We start from the raw sequence: 16,360 nt of genomic DNA on the forward strand, positions 1-16,360 counted from the left end.
GTTTGTCTATCTGTCTCTCTGTTTGTCTGTCTGTCTCTCTGTTTGTTTGACTGTCTCACTGTCTGTCTGTCTCTCTGTTTGTTTGTCTGTCTGTCTGTTTGTCTGTCTATCTCTCTGTTTGTCTGTCTATCTCTCTGTTTGTCTGTCTATCTCTCTGTTTGTCTATCTGTCTCTCCGTTTATCTGTCTGTCTCTCCATCTGTCTGTCAACAACCAAATCAGCTAAGCAAGACATTAATTAAACAATCCAGAAAACAAAACACAATTTTATACAATTTTGAGGTCCCTAAGTTTCCTCGATTGTAGATAACAACTAAACACACCACATTCCAGCTTCTATGAAATTCCACATAATACAGTCTCAGTCGACATTCTCAGACATCTTTACACAACACAACCACATACACAAACTCCAAATCATCGACCACTACCGTACAGTCACATGACGTTGCAACAATAGTCGCAACAATAGTCACAACAACTGCTGCATACTCTGAACAACTCTACACGTTCGACAGTCAACACAAAGGCACAGCATGCCTGCACTTATTCAGAATGCTTTTTGTGTTCGGTGATCTTCTTCTTGTGCCTGTCTATAGCCTCCTGCATAAACAAGTAAGCATTAGAGTGTGCTAACAGGTAAGGACAACGAGTAGCTGCTGATGGTATAGCCAAACAGATAACTGGTGATCACGTAAATTAATTATTTATTAGATAATTATTTTCTCCAGTATTTTTTTGTAAAAATATTTTAAAGTCATTAATATTTACTATTGTATATTTATTATTGTTTATTGTTTATAAATAAATTTACTTCAGTAACTTTTAGTAAAATTATTTAATATCATTGATATTTATTACTGTTTCTATTTATAAAAAAGAATTATTTAAATAAAGTAATATTTAGTAAAAATTATTTTAAAATCATTGACATTTAATATTGTTGATTATTAAAAAAAATTATAAGAAAATTAATTATGTACTCCGATAATTTTTAGTAAAACTTATTTTAAAAGTATTAATTTATTATTGTTTATTGTTTACAAAAATTAATTATTTACTCCAATAAATAATAGTAAAAATTATTTTAAATCATTGATATTTATTACTGTTCATTATTTTATTTATAAAAAAAATTATAAATATTTACTCCAGTAATTTTTTGGTAAAAATTATTTTAAAATTATTAGTACGTATTATTGTATACTATTTTATAAAAAAATAATAATTACTAAATCAGTAAAAATTGTTTTAAAATCATGATAACTGTTACTGTTTATTATTTATATAAAAAATTTAATAATTATTTACTCAAGTGATTTTGGTAAAAATTATTTTAAAATCATTAATATTTATTAACTATTTACTCCAATAATCTTTAGTAAAAGTTATTTAAAATCATTAATATTTATACTTTTTAAAATGTGTGTGTATGTGTTTTGCGTCTGTAATAATTATTTAATTAAGTAATTTTTAGTATAAATTATTTTAAAATTATTAATATTTATTATTGCCTATTATCTATAAAAATCAATTTACTAAATGATCATCGGGTAAATAATTTTTACTAAAATTACTTGAGCAATTCACTTCAATTATACTATATGGTGTTTTGGACACTTTTTAATTACAATGTACAGGTAGCACACTGTCAGTAGGGATAAAGGTAAGTAACCCAAATACCCCAATTAAATTAAATTAAAAATAATATAATTTAGAAAAATTTAATTTAATTAATTTAATCACATTAATTTGTTTTTTATTCTAAAAACCAATCAAATTCAGTTTGGTTGATACCCAGAGGGGAACTCTCACTAAAATCAACCATCTCTCAGATGAAAGCTGTCACTTCATGACACAACCCTTTGTGAACGTTTACTGCAGTTTACCGTAACAAAGAAATAAAGCATTGAAATTACATGCGTAGACGTGTTTAGCACCCGTATGTGGTATGAGCATTAAGCCCGGTTCACAGTATGACGCTGGCACGAGCGTCCTGGATGCTGACGGTGAGCGAGCGTCAGCGTCACACTGTGAACATGTCAGCGTCTGCGACGCTCGTACGACGCTAGGCGAGCGTCCACGACGCTGGAATAGAGAAAAGAAACGTTCTAATCGAGTGTCCTAGCTGGAAGTGACCCAGCGTCCGATGGCATCACGTGCTCCGTTTCAACCAATCGAAAGTCAGTCACTAGACGTATCCGGGATATTCTATTCGTTCACATGGAATCGATCATTGATTCGTCAATGGAAGTGTGTGTGTGGTTTTCCCTGCGTTTGGCAAGTTCAGTCAAAGAAGTACAAGGACATAATCATAATAGTTTATTTTTAAAACACCACATCTGGTGTAGTTCCCTCCTAGGGGCAACATAAAACATAAAATAAGGATGAAAGAAAACGCTTGATCGAGACCACGACACAGCAGAGCAACAAAAGCAAAACACCGTCCATGTCTGTCGCAATACATTGTACACACGTGGTTACTTTGCAGCGCCAGACCACTGTCGCAGTGTCTTCTTGTTGCGATGGATGCTCGTCAGACGCAATACTGTGAATGGTCCAGCGCTAGCGTCTTCGCTGACACTCGTGTGAGCGTCCTTGTCAGCATCCAGGATGCTCGCAGGACGCTGTGCCAGCGTCGTACTGTGAACCGGGCTTAACTCTGATTGTTGGTTAGCAATGAAGACCGATTTCTGTGCACATTTCAAGGTAAGGACTGTGAGACATATGATGTAAACTTGTGATTTATTGACTTAAGCAAACTGGGACTCCAAAGTTATCACGCGAGTATCGACTGTGTCAATACAACTGTGGAGCTTCAAAAGGAGACCCTTCTTAGACTAGTTCATAAATCATGTCTCGCTGCATTTTGGGTGCGTTAGAGCACTCGGTATGGATAAACCTAACGTAGTTACTTCCAGAGAGTAAGACTTTGTGCTGCATACGAGGAATCGTCTGAACAACTCGTTGCCCATTCTCTGCTTCTGTGGTTGTCTGGACCGTAGGTTTCCTGCAGGAAGATACCAGGCCTTGTATCGTTCTTTCAACAAGTTTTAGTATTTGGTGAGAGTCCTCCTCTAACAATGCCTTTAATGTCAACAGCCTCTATCGTTTCCCCAATTAAATTAAATTAAAATAAATTTATTAGAATTTATGTAAATAGTTTAATTTTATTTATTTAATCGTGTCAATTTAATTTCAATTTCTAAGATTGCTACTTAACAAGACCATTAATATCAACAACCTCCATCGTTAACATCACTATTAAATAGACTCAAGTATCTCATTTACACCCAACAGTAGGTCTGATAACATACTAAAACTAAGATATCTGATATCTAATCAATAGTGTACACTGACACACCTGGTGTCGTTTGATGGCTTCCTCGTGATGATGTATCTCCTCCTCGTGATGGTCATGCAAATGCTTCAGTTGGTCAGCTGTCTATAGCAATAATATAGTGTTACACACACAGACACACAGACACAGTCACACACACACACACACACACACACACACACACACACACACACACACACACACTAGTAGCTCTGAAGCGACGGTGTAAACACGGCTTCATTTACTAGTGTTAATCATGTAACCAGACTGCTTAGACTCCATCAATCCATCTAAAATCGTACAAGTCCTTTCAAGTGACAATAAACTCTATAACGTCACTACAATTGTCTGTCGTTGTCAAATGGCAAGATTCAAGAAATATGGGACATGAAAGTTGTCCCTCCCAATGTGAAGTTGAGCTGCTCCCATATGATTATAGTAAGTCAACAAATCGATTACTTTTGTGTTGACAGTTGCAGATGGGTATGTTACGATTATGCATTTATTACAAGACCCCATGACTTACATACCAGGCCCGTTAAGAAGCATTTGAAAATGGTCCATACTAGCGTGCGCTAAGAGGGCGTGGTCAAAAGATGGCGCATTAAGAGGGTGTGGTCAAACAAGCACAGATGAAATGCTCTTTTGATGATGGTCTTCTTGTCAAAGTCTCATGGGAAACTAAAACGTTTGGATTGGTGCAGATGATCTTTGATTGAGACTACGGGTAATAAGATGACTGTCAAACCACTTCCGTCTGCCATGATCACCCGATCTAAACAAAATGTGGCGCTGCTAGTTTAATTAATATTAATAAGCAAAGCAGAATGGATGCCCAGGCAGGTAGAAACAGTAAAGTGGCAACGTAATGACCTTCCACTCCACGCTTTCAAAGCAAAGAAAATAATTTTTTTTGTCAAGATTATATAATCTGCTTTCAGGCCAACTACATATATATTAGTTATTTAATCATCTATACCTTCAACCGGAAGTTTTAGCCAATCGTTGACTGGTGGAAGTACAAAATTTGAAATACGGTCTGGCCAAAACCAGACCAACCGGACCAGTTCCTACGGCCGTGCATGCATAATTAGACCATTCTTGTGCAATGTTGGGTTTGTGATTGGCTGTAAGTCCATTGCAGAGCCGTAGGGACGATCCGGTCATATTTCAAATTTTGTACTTCCACAAGTCGACGATTGGCAAAAACATCTTGTTGAAGGTGTAGGTAATAAATAACTAACATATATTCTAATTCTGCTGCTTTGAAAGCGTGGAGTGGAAGGTCATTGTGAAGTCACGTCACTGTCACTACCTTCCATGGCATCCCTTCTTCTCTGCTTATTAATACTAATTAAGCTAGCAGCATCACATCCCATTTAGATCAGGTGATCATGGCAGGCAAAAGTTGTTCGATCGACAGTCTTCTTACCGTTAGACTCAGACAAAAACCTTCGAACATCTTCGTCTCTGATTCGCATAGTTTGCATTGCAGCATTTGTTGGTAAACGTAAGCAAACAATAGATACGGGTAAGTAACTGTGTACTGGAAGACTGTTCACTTCACACAGTACCTGTTGACCACACACTCTAAATGTGCTATCCTTGGAACACGCCCTCTTAGTGCATGCTAGGCCAGAGCCTCCAAGTTCCAGACAGTCTCCCAAAAGAAATGAGAGATGGTCTGGATCAACTTCTGATCAAACCGAGTTCGGAAGTAATCTGAGTCTGCCAATCAGCAAGCTGCTGCCATTAAAGTAGCGGCCAATGAACGTCGAGAGTTCTGTACTGATCAACATGCACGGCTTCTGGAAAAGGCGTGTTAGACAATTGCGTGTAAAGACAGCTCGTAATCGACTGCATACACGTGCGTCTTCTGTGATGTAAAACTGCACTGGACCGTGCCTTTGAAACAGTGCCCAAGGCTCTCGAAATTGATTCAATGTATCCCAAACAGTGGACCGCTGCAGATTTGCCGGTATCGCAGTTGATTACCACCACCTTGTTTGAACACACCTCTAGATTGTAGTAATCAATCTCCTATGTCACATCGGGTGTCATAGCACTATTATCTAAATACAGTAGGACACCACTTATCTGATGGGCATGGGACCAAAAGGACAACGGATAACTGAAAACGTCGGATAACTGAAAACGTCGGATAACTGAAAACGTTGGATAACTGATGCATTTGAAAACAACTGTCGAATACTTAAAGAAGCTCAACATCTAATTCTACATGTAACAACTAATACAGTACAACTTCTTTGACTAGGGAGAACACTACTGGGAACTGTCAAGACTTAAGTACCCACTAATCTTAGTCTGGATCAATGCTTTTGCTCTTCTTGCTGTAGATTTCATCAGTAGCCTATTCAGTAGGACCATTGTGCTTACTGAAACTTCAGGTTGTTCTTCCAGGTACTGAAGAACCGTTTCTAGAGCTTCACATTTAATTTGACGACACGTGGATCACAGATACAGTAGTGTACGCACTGTAATTGTATATCCTAGCGTACGCACAGCCTTGCAGTTCAGACAAGCCATGCACCGTCGAATAATCCGTGCTGTCGGATAACTGAGTGTCGGATAAGTGGTGTCCTACTATAGGTGTTTTTGACTGTTACAACTCTTTCATTTCACTCAGATAACTACGCCTACTTCCCAACTCTCTATTTGATCAGAAGTCTAGACCGCCTTTCATTTCTTATAGGAAACGGTCTGGAACTTCGAGGCTAGCTAGGCCGGACCATTTTCGAATTGCTTCCTACGGGCCTGCATTGTCTGTGGACTGTCACCACATAATATTATGTAAACAGAAAACACATTTCTTTGGTTGGATAATTTCACCACATGATGACATCACAAGCAGGCGTCACTCAAGCATGTATACAAGCAGCACTCTTGTGATTCCATCCAATGTTACTACAGAAAGCCAAATCTCTACAGAATTGTTCTTGTGGATTATTAGAATTAACAAAATTCCTAACTTCAAAAAAATTTCGTTTCAACCATTCAAAACAATTGACTAACAGCAGCAGTGCAATTCTAGCAACTTGAAACAATCCACACAACTGTATGAAGCATAACAAGCCAGTTACATTAGCTGCCAACATCTACTTAAAAACCACACCCACATCTGCCTTTAGCGCGCGCTGCACTAACTTCATCATCCGGGAAACCCAGACTGCGCTATACCAAAAATTCAATCTCTCTAATTGTAAGCGAAAGCAACCCACTTGACGTCTAAAATATTGATCCTCTTGTGCCTGTTCCTTCTTCGCCCAAGCTCCTCCGCCGGCTCTACAAATCAAATCCAAAGGAAAAATACACGATATTTACATCCATTCGACCAGAAATCAACACGTTCTCCTACCTTAGAGATCCCTCTCCTCGATCTAACTACATATTGAAACAAAAACAAAGTAAATGACACAAAATTCGATTGAGAAATTGGCGATAGAAGTAAAAGGGGACTCGACTGATTTACGTACATCACTGAAACGTCTTAGTGCCGGCAGAAATCTCTGCGCCGACAAAACGCCTCTCCTGTAGCTCTGCATTGGCGCACGAGAAAATCAGTTGCAACCGGTGTCGTCCAGTTGTTTAGCGTGCGGTAGGTATAGCCTCGGACACTCACGCGCTGATCACAACCGCGAAGAATAACCATAAATTAATATGTAACATAATTCTTTTATGTAACTTTATGTGTTTTGAGTTTAGTGTTTGTATTTATTCGTTCTCGCAGCGTTTTCACTTTCTTTCAAAGTTTGCTAATCACGTGATTACTGACACTAACGTACGTTACCTATATATTTACTGTAGAGTACTCTGAAAGTTTCATTACAGTGTACCAATAAAACAACAATTACTATTCACAAAGTGAAAAGAGACATCTACAATAGTACTATGCAATTAACTTATGAAATCAGTTACAACTTATTGGTGTTCAGTCGTTTAGCATGCGGTAGGCACAGCCTCGGACACCCACGCGCCGTATCACACCAGAGTCTACACAGCAAAGGATTACCATTAATCAATACATGCCACATAGTTGTTACAGCTAATATAATAATTTAAGTTTTCTTTTTGTACTTATTCGTTCTCGCAGCATTTCCGCATTTTTCAAGTAGTCACGTGACCACTAGTGATAACGTACGCTATCAGCTAAGTTACTGTAGGTTCATTCATTACAACAAGACCAACAACCACTATCCACGCAGTGGAAAGAGACACATCTACAATAGCACTATGCAATTAATAAGTCAATTTATGATGAATAGATCCGGCTAGTCGAATACAAAAGTATGAAACAAAAACACTGACAGTCAGTCGCATCACTTGTCATCGTCCACACCAAGTTCATCATCATCATCATCATCATCATCAACTGTCCTTACATTTTCAACATCAACAGTGACTTCAGTGTCTTGTGTATCAACCGCCTGCTCTTCGTCGATCGTCTCGTGTCCCTCATCTTCGTGTGCGCTGCATTCAGGTCCGATGACCGTCTCGACCTCTTCGGTCTCTTCAATGTCTTCGAGCTCCACCTCATCCGCCTCCGATTCCCGTGCCTCGTCCTCCGCGGTCCCCACTTCAATGTCACTTCCATCTTCATCATGTGACTCACCCTCAATGGTCTCATTAACATCTGACTTGTCTAAATCATGTGACTCGTCTTCGCAATTGTCGTCCTTCACACTCGCCTCCTTCTCGTGCTCTAATCTCCTCTCATTCATAACTCCCACATTTTGCTTCCGAGTCGACTGTCCACGTCCTTGTCTCTGGTCTCTGTTCGTGTCCCTCCATGCAACGTATGCTCCCTGCACTTGATGAGATTGAAACTGCTCGTAACGCACACGCGGCGGACTAGCAACAAAGCCGTGATGTGGAATGTAGTACTGAAAAGGAGCAATCGACATCATCTGATTCGGAATGGTCGGATACTCGTATGGCGAATACGATGTCCACGATGGTGGCATAGCCTGATAGGGTAAGGGATGAAACTCTGGAGCTTCTGCAGACAGTTGGGACGATGCGTTGCCACCAAACATCCAGTCTCCGTCGTCACTCGTCCCACTGATTTTCCTCTCTGATTTCATTCCGTCTGATTCGCTGTCGGTCTTTGATGTTTTGCGACTCGACAATCCGGATGATTCGCTGCCGCTACTCGAGCGGCCGCTCCTGGCGATCTCTTCCAGACGTTTGGTCTCGTTCTCGAACTCTGCGACGAGTTTTGTGTATGCGTGCCGTGCGTCTTCGACGGTAGTTAGTAACTCGTTGAAATGTGCCTAAGTCAATCGAAATGTATTGGAAAGTAATGGAGGAAATATGAGTTACTGTATATTTTATATCAGATGAACAAACAGACAGAAAAACAAACAGATAGACAAGCAGACAGATAGACAGACAGACAAACAGACAGACAAACAGAGACAGACAAACAAATACAGACAAACAAATAGACAGACAAACAGACAAACAGACAAACAGATCAGAAACAAACAGACAGACAAACAAACAGACAGACAAATAGACAGACAAACAAACAGACAGACAGACACACAAACAAACAAGCAGACAAACAAACAGACAGACAAACAGAAAGACAGACAGACAGACAAATAAATCAGCTACACAGACAAGCATGCATGTTGACATTTCCATCTCAAGCAACAACCACATTACAAACATTTGGTCTCTACCTGTGCCCCATCGTAGCTGAAGACGCCTACAATACTGACGGGAACTTTCTTCGAGACCGCACGCCCAAGACCTCGACGACTGAGAGCAAACACAATAGGAACCTTCTGCTCCTCACACTTGGCTCTGATCTGATGCAGGAGATCATCCGTTCCACCTGCCAAAGTAATAGCATCTCAAAACCCACACTCGTTCGTCCAACTCAAAAGTCAACACCCACAATTTGACATCTCGTTTCATACACAACACAACACAACACAATACAACAGCACTATAACACAACACAATGCAACAGCATTACAACACAACACAACAACAACACAACAACAACACAACACAACATGACACAACAACAACACACCACAACAACAAAACACAACAACAAAACACAACACAACAACAAAATACAACAACAAAACACAACAACACAATATAACACAACAATACAACACGACACAACAATACAACAACACAGCATAACACAACACCATAGCACAACAACACAAAATAACACAACAACACAACATAACACAATACAACATAACACAACACAAATAACACAACCATATAACACAACAACACAACACAACACAACAAAATAAAACAAAACACAACACAAAATAACACAATAATATAACATAACACAACACAACAAAACACAACAAAACACAACAACAAAACACAACAACACAACATAACACAACAACACAACACATACCTTGTGAGGTGATGCTTTCCACATTAGGTGATACAATAACACATTTCAACTTCTGTAGTTTGAGATGTTTGTGAACTTCTCGTAATCCCAACACTATCCTTCGCTTTTGTTTGGCCTGTAACAAAAATTGGATTTAGTGCATTCAGTAGCAACCAACAAATGAGAGATGTATGAAGCTAGACAAAGTGAAGAGAGTAAAATGAAGTGACTGAATTGATCAACTAGATGAGATGATTGAGACACAAACAGATGCACAAAGGGACAGAACAAACATGTACAAACTGCCAAAAATACAAAAGTAAAAATTGAAAAAATTAGAATTTAAAATTAAAAATATTCAAAAAATTAATAAAAATAAATAAAATAAATAAAAAATTTAAAAAATTCAAAAAAAATATCTAAAAAATAAAAAATATCTAAAAATAAAAAAATTATAAATCTATTAATAAAATTATAAATAAAACAATTAAAAAAAATTCAAAATAAAAAGTAAAAATAAAATAAAATAAATAAAAATAAAGTAATAAAAGCAAATAAAATTAAAAAATAATAACAAAGCATAACAACGAAACAAATGAGTAAGCAAACAAAGACAAAGAGACGGACAAACAGACACACAAATAGCAGGCAACCTAAAAGCTTGACACACAACAGAACTGCATCAACACTACACACAAGTCACAAACACTGTGAGTTGTGCATGTATGATTGCTCAACACACCTTGCTTGGGTCTTTGTGAAACTGTTTGTCTTGAAACTCTGTAAGCTTCTGCAAAAATTTCATTACGATGTCGTCAAGCTGCTTGTCCAACACTTGGTCGCAATAACTAGAGCAACATCAAGAAATTAGACGATAAACAAAACGTTGACTTCTTGTATGTCGTGTTTGCTTGCTCACCAAACTATTGTATATTTCGTCAGGTTCTCTGTCTGTCTGTCTGCCTGTGTCTGTCCATGCATCTCTGCCTGTCTGTCTTCTGTCTCTACATCTGTCTGTCTGTCTCTATGTCTGTCTGTCTGTCTTTATGTCTGTCTTTATGTCTGTCTGTCTGTCTGTCTTTATGTCTGTCTTTATGTCTGTCTGTCTGTCTGTCTTTATCTGTCTCTGTCTGTCTGTCTGTCTGTCTGCCTGTGTCTGTCCATGCATCTCCAGTGTTCTCGCCAGGATCTTTTGGCAGAGAGGGCCGCTCTGCCTTATTCTAAGCAATTAAGCTTTTAGGTAAAGTAGATCATCCAGATGCCAAGACTTGAGGATCTCAAGTAAGCTTATTAAATTAATTAACTAAGAAGCGGGTGGCATCTAATTGTGCAGAACACGTAACACTTTTACACCCACGCATGCAGCCCTTAACTAACCATGCTTTCACAGCTGGTGTTCATGTGCAAGTTGGTATTTAACTGCCATTGGGTGTGGCATTGGCTAACGCCCACTTTACCCGCTCTGCCTCCTAGGATTTCTGGGAGAACACTGCATCTCTGTCTGTCTGTCTGTCTCCACGTCTGTTTGTCTTCTGTCTCTATGTCTGTCTGTCTGCCTTTATGTCTGTCTGTCTCTACGTCTGTCTGTCTCTATGTCTGTCTGTCTCTATGTCTGTCTGTCTGTCTGCCTGTCTCTATGTCTGTCTGTCCATTCACTTGTCTGTCTGTCTTTATGTCTGTCTATCTGTGTCTTTGTCTCTATGTCTGTCTGTCTGTCTCTATGTTTGTCTGTCTGTCTGTCTTTATGTCTGTCCGTTCACTTGTCTATCTGTCCACTCATGTCTGTCTGTCTGTGTCTTTATCTGCCTGTCCATGTCTATCTGAGTGTGTCTTTGTCTATCTGTCTGTCCATGTCTATCTCAGGGTTCTCGCTACAGAAGCGTTAAACTACAAAAACGGAAGTTAGGAGTCTATCTCTCTGTTTGTTTTATCTGTCCAACAAGTCACTTACTCTCTGAACCTTCGACTGTGCAAACGTCTCACTCTAGTCGATTGAACTTCCTCTGTTTCCATGCTTCTAGCAGTTGACCTGTAAATATCATAATGACATACCATTATCTATCTATAGATATGTTGAGAATGTGTCTATCAAATATGATAATCTGTGTATTATGCAAAGCATTCCTCAAATAAACTAATAATGTATTGTGAGATGCATCCCTCCAATACAATAGTCTAATGTATTGTGAGATGCATCCCTCCAATACAATAGTCTAATGTATTGTGAGATGCATCCCCCCAATACAATGGTCTAATGTATTGTGAGATGAATCCCTCCAATACAATAGTCTAGTGTATTGAGATGCATCCCTCCAATACAATAGTCTAATGTATTGTGAGATGCATCCCTCCAATACAATAGTCTAATGTATTGTGAGATGCATCCCTCCAATACAATAGTCTAATGTATTGTGAGATGCATCCTTCCAATACAATAGTCACATGCATCCCTCCATGACATATGCTATCCATATCATCACATTACACATACATGTCTCTGTTGATCCTCTTCTCTTCTCTCTCTTTCAGTATGATCTACAGCACACGCCACATCAATCAACCACGACCACCACATTTCAACACATCACTTTACTCTTTTCAAAGAGCTCGGCTTTCTCTGCTTCGGCTGCTCCCTCTCTTTGCCTCGACGCTTAACAGGAGCAGTCGAGTCAAGAACATTACGTGGAACAGCATCGACGTGACTCTACAACAGACAAATGGTAAATACCACTACCTGCTACACAGACATTCTATTTGTTTGGTGATGGTGGTTGTGGTGGTGTGTATGTGTGGTGGTGGTGTGTGTGTGTGTGTGTGTGTGTGTGTGTGTGTGTGTGTGTGTGTGTGTGCGTGCGTGTGCGTGTGTGTGTGTGTGTATGTGTGTGCGTGTGTGCGTGTGTGTGTGTGTGTGTGTGTGTGTGTGTGTGTGTCAAAGATACATACACAAACTCGTAAAACATCAGGCAAACAATAACAGTAAGAGAACAAAAGGCATTAGACAACAATACCAACAGCTAAGCAAAGGCATAAAGAAATCTGCAGACAAACAGACAGACAGAGACATACAGACAGAGAGACAGACAGAGAGACAGACAGACAGACAAACAGACATAAATAGTTATAAGTAGAACCAAGCCCTATTGACTTGGGTAGTATTTAGTTGCTTTGATTAGATGGTGTATAATAGTTCAATGTTTGAAAATATATGTATTGACAGACAGACAGACAGACACTGACAAACAGACAGACAGACAGACAGAAAGACAGATATAATAGAAACAGAGACAGACAAGACACAAACAGACAGACAGAGAGACAGACAAACAGACAGAGAGACAGACAAACAGACAGACACAAACAGACAAAGACACAAACAGACAAAGACAGACAGACAAACAAAAGACAAAGACAAAAACAGACAGACAGACAGACAGACAGATTCATTTATTATCATCAAAACTCTACGTATGTACAGGAAACTTTCAAATATCTACCAGTCCTTCATAACTAAGCAAATTATAACACATTAATGGACTTGGCCTACAACATTGCAGTCAAGACAGACAGACAGACAGACAGACAGACAGACAGACAGACAGACAAACAGACAGGCAGACAGACAGAAAAACAAACACACAGTCAAACAAACCAATAAACAAACAAACAGAAAGACAGATGGATAATCATGCCACAATCACATACACAAACACTTGGACAGAAACAACAAACAAATAGATGGACACATCAGCTATCAACACAGAAAGCAGTCACAATGTTGACAACATGATCACCATTCAATGATCCTTACCGCAGACGAAACGACCTTCTGCTCTCCATACAAACCAGCAGCTGTGATGCCACCACCAATGGCCAACTTCCTGGACGAGAAACCTTGCGACTACCAAACAAACAACAAACACACAATCACGTCAACAGACAACAAAATGGCTAACAAGCAGACGGACGACAGAAAGAGACAAAGGCAAATGGAAGACAACAAGCAGGCGATGAAACATTGAGTGTAACTTACATCGACTTTTTCCAACTCTTCAAACATGCTGCTGAGATCTAACGTCATACGTTGCTTGCTCTTCTTCACCGTCTGTGGTTTCTCTACGGTGTCGACTCCTTCCCTCTTCTTCTTCTTCTTTTTCTTCGCTTCAATCGTACCGTAACCGTCTCGTTCTTCTTCCGCTTCGTCGTCGGCATCTTTTGCCGCAACAGTCTAGACAACAAGATGTGAATAACGTGTTGATCACTGAGAATGTGAGAAGGCATGATGAAGGTACACGGCAAACTGGAAACGATGGCTACAAGTATAGCAAATATAAGTAACGTAAGAGATCAGTGCTGGACATACAAGTAGACAGACACATAAACAGTTGGTGAGAAGGGAGGCAATCAGATGGCCAAACGTGTAATGAAAACATGACATGAGATCGTGTCAAACGTGTGTGTGTGTGCACGCGCGCTTACTGTCGACTCGGTTCTCAACACTTGGCTATACAAACGAGGTTTCCCGTCGCCAACAGATTCCGTCTCCAACACGTGAAGAGGCAGATGCAACAAACCCGGCTTTCTCTCATTCGTCTCAACCGCAGTCGGCGACCGTTGATTGTCCGTCTGCACAACAGCATCTCCACTTCTCGCTGCTTCTCCACTTCCCACTGCCGGCCAATCAGCTGAGCTTCCAGCAGTCACATGACCACCAACCGACTCCACAGTTTTCCACGGGTTCTTCGGTTGTAGGTCGTCGAAGTCGCGATCCCACCAGCTTTTCTCTCTGCCGGTTCTATATGAATGAGACGGATATCGAAACGCTCCTCTCCCGGGTCGATAACCAGATCCTCGCCTTGCAGCTTCACTCACTGGTCCTTTAACGATCTGACGTCTCCAACCTTGTTGTGCCATCGTGCCTTGGTGAGCTACCAGCATTAGGGGATGGTAAGGTGCGTTGTTGGTTGACGAGGGAGAGAGAGGTGTAACAGGCCTTGAAGACGATGGAAAGTAGAAACTACGGATGGCAGTAGCGGCTACTGGTGAGACAATTGGTTGAACCGGGAGATAGTAGACGGACGGTGGGCTGGCTGGGTAAGTGAAGTTGAGCGATTGCTGAGACGGTTGAGGTATCCACTGAGTGACAAACTGAGGAGGAGTCTGTAGACAAAATGATTGTTAGTGATGAACGAAATAATGTGAGACACCAGATGCATGTAGTGTGAAAGGTTGGGGATAAACACATGAAAGTAGATCTCCCAGACTGAACAATGTACAGAGAGTAGTGTGTGACTGTCTATAGGTATAAGTATCTAATGTATTGTGAGATGCATCCCTCCAATACAATAGTCTAGTGTATTGTGAGATGCATCCCTCCAATACAATAGTCTAGTGTATTGTGAGATGCATCTCTCCAATACAATAGTCTAATGCATTGTGAGATGCATCCCTTCAATACAATAGTCTAATGTATTGTGAGATGCATCCCTCCAATACACTAATCTAATGCATTGTGAGATGCATCCCTCCAATACAACAAACTAATGTATTGAAAGATGCATGCCCCAAATACAATCTAGCTGTATCCCTCCAGTACAATAGCTTCCATCGCTCTAATAAAAAAATAAAAAAATATTTTTCATTACCAACCACAATGAGAATCGTCATTCTCCAACAAATCTACATCAGTTGACCATTCGAACATCCATGCACTAATTGACAAACAGTAAGTCAATCGGTTGACACATAGGCTAACAAGTCTCACGTCCCTGTTTCATCAATAACCAACACTACCTCTATCTCAAATCCCGAATCTCATGAAACCAAGTACCACTCTCTAAACAAGTCCTATCACGAGGGAAACTCTGTTTCAATATGCGCAGACGTGACTTCCACTTGTCGAGGCCCTCACAACCCACTCACACTCAAACGATCATGATCACACACACAAACACAAACACACACACACACACACACACACACACACACACACACACACACACACACACACACACACTTCACCTTAACTACAATATACCCAGCAATTGAACGACGAGAAGGAAACCGACTTCCTGAACGGTCTCCCTCCATCCCACACACTCTCTCTCTAACAAACAGGCTGTCCACAGAGACAGTGAAGAGCAGCTATAAAAGATGACTGACAAGAAGTGTTGGGAATCGACGAGTAACGAATCAGAGAATCCAACTAATAATAGTCCAACGATCGAGATCAGAAAATTTCGTCCCTCTGGTGCCTCCCCATTCCCGGCCGGATGAGCATGTGACTCAACATCACCACTCAAAGAAAAACTGCAATTCGTAGACAAACGGAAAACGCTCGGCGGGTCAGATTCGCGACTCTCGCAAAGGGACATTCTCGAGCCGTCCCCGAAAGGGCAACATACGTCGCGAAAGCGAGAATTTCATTCGAAAATGACGTCGAGAAAGTCGGAACTTCCTGCAGACGGACAGACGTGGTAAAAAACAAACTCGTGAAAGAAACAATGTTGAACGTAGTAAAACAAAGCATTCGAAGCTGAAAAAGCTAGTATCACGCCGCCCCCTACCTCCCTACTGATGACTGTCTGTCACCTACCCGACCCCGGCTTACCTCTTGGGGACCCA

At 40.2% G+C, this 16,360-nt stretch overlaps 2 protein-coding genes across 3 annotated transcripts in view; both read right to left on the minus strand.

Annotated features, from left to right (window-relative positions):
- Positions 1 to 326: 326 nt before the first annotated feature.
- On the minus strand, positions 327 to 6,963 carry LOC134187844 (ATPase inhibitor, mitochondrial-like). Its single transcript, XM_062656007.1, has 5 exons — positions 6,834 to 6,963; positions 6,716 to 6,741; positions 6,579 to 6,642; positions 3,364 to 3,444; positions 327 to 602 (listed from the first exon to the last, which is right to left on the minus strand). Exons 1-5 carry the CDS (start codon positions 6,900 to 6,902, stop codon positions 546 to 548), a joined length of 297 nt encoding a protein of 98 aa, XP_062511991.1. The 5' UTR covers positions 6,903 to 6,963; the 3' UTR covers positions 327 to 545.
- A 615-nt stretch (positions 6,964 to 7,578) lies between these two features.
- LOC134187986 (selenocysteine insertion sequence-binding protein 2-like) overlaps positions 7,579 to 16,360 on the minus strand; it is an 8,914-nt gene continuing 132 nt past the window's right edge. Inside the window, exons 1-11 of one of the 2 annotated variants that reach the window (XM_062656171.1) lie at positions 16,347 to 16,360; positions 14,216 to 14,896; positions 13,770 to 13,964; positions 13,548 to 13,637; positions 12,333 to 12,443; positions 12,231 to 12,274; positions 11,691 to 11,768; positions 10,482 to 10,587; positions 9,761 to 9,875; positions 9,045 to 9,199; positions 7,579 to 8,630 (exon numbers count right to left, since the gene is read on the minus strand). The exon at positions 16,347 to 16,360 is cut by the window's right edge and continues 109 nt beyond it. In XM_062656171.1, the coding sequence (XP_062512155.1) occupies positions 7,677 to 8,630; positions 9,045 to 9,199; positions 9,761 to 9,875; positions 10,482 to 10,587; positions 11,691 to 11,768; positions 12,231 to 12,274; positions 12,333 to 12,443; positions 13,548 to 13,637; positions 13,770 to 13,964; positions 14,216 to 14,896; positions 16,347 to 16,360 (2,543 nt within the window). In that variant the 3' untranslated portion in view covers positions 7,579 to 7,676. The remainder of the gene's footprint in view (positions 8,631 to 9,044; positions 9,200 to 9,760; positions 9,876 to 10,481; positions 10,588 to 11,690; positions 11,769 to 12,230; positions 12,275 to 12,332; positions 12,444 to 13,547; positions 13,638 to 13,769; positions 13,965 to 14,215; positions 14,897 to 16,346) is intronic. The other variant, XM_062656172.1, reaches the window with a different exon arrangement.

Source organism: Corticium candelabrum, chromosome 12 (assembly GCF_963422355.1).
Source record: "Corticium candelabrum chromosome 12, ooCorCand1.1, whole genome shotgun sequence".
NCBI lineage: Eukaryota > Metazoa > Porifera > Homoscleromorpha > Homosclerophorida > Plakinidae > Corticium > Corticium candelabrum.

Excerpts from the sequence above, each read along its gene's own strand:
- LOC134187844 (XM_062656007.1), bottom strand. The coding sequence starts at position 6,902 with ATGCAGAGCTACAGGAGAGGCGTTTTGTCGGCGCAGAGATTTCTGCCG. Across the intron at positions 6,742-6,833 it reads CACTAAGACGTTTCAGTGAT|TTAGATCGAGGAGAGGGATC; the intron begins GTACGTAAATCA and ends TTCAATATGTAG. Across the intron at positions 603-3,363 it reads AAGCCATCAAACGACACCAG|GAGGCTATAGACAGGCACAA; the intron begins GTGTGTCAGTGT and ends TTGTTTATGCAG.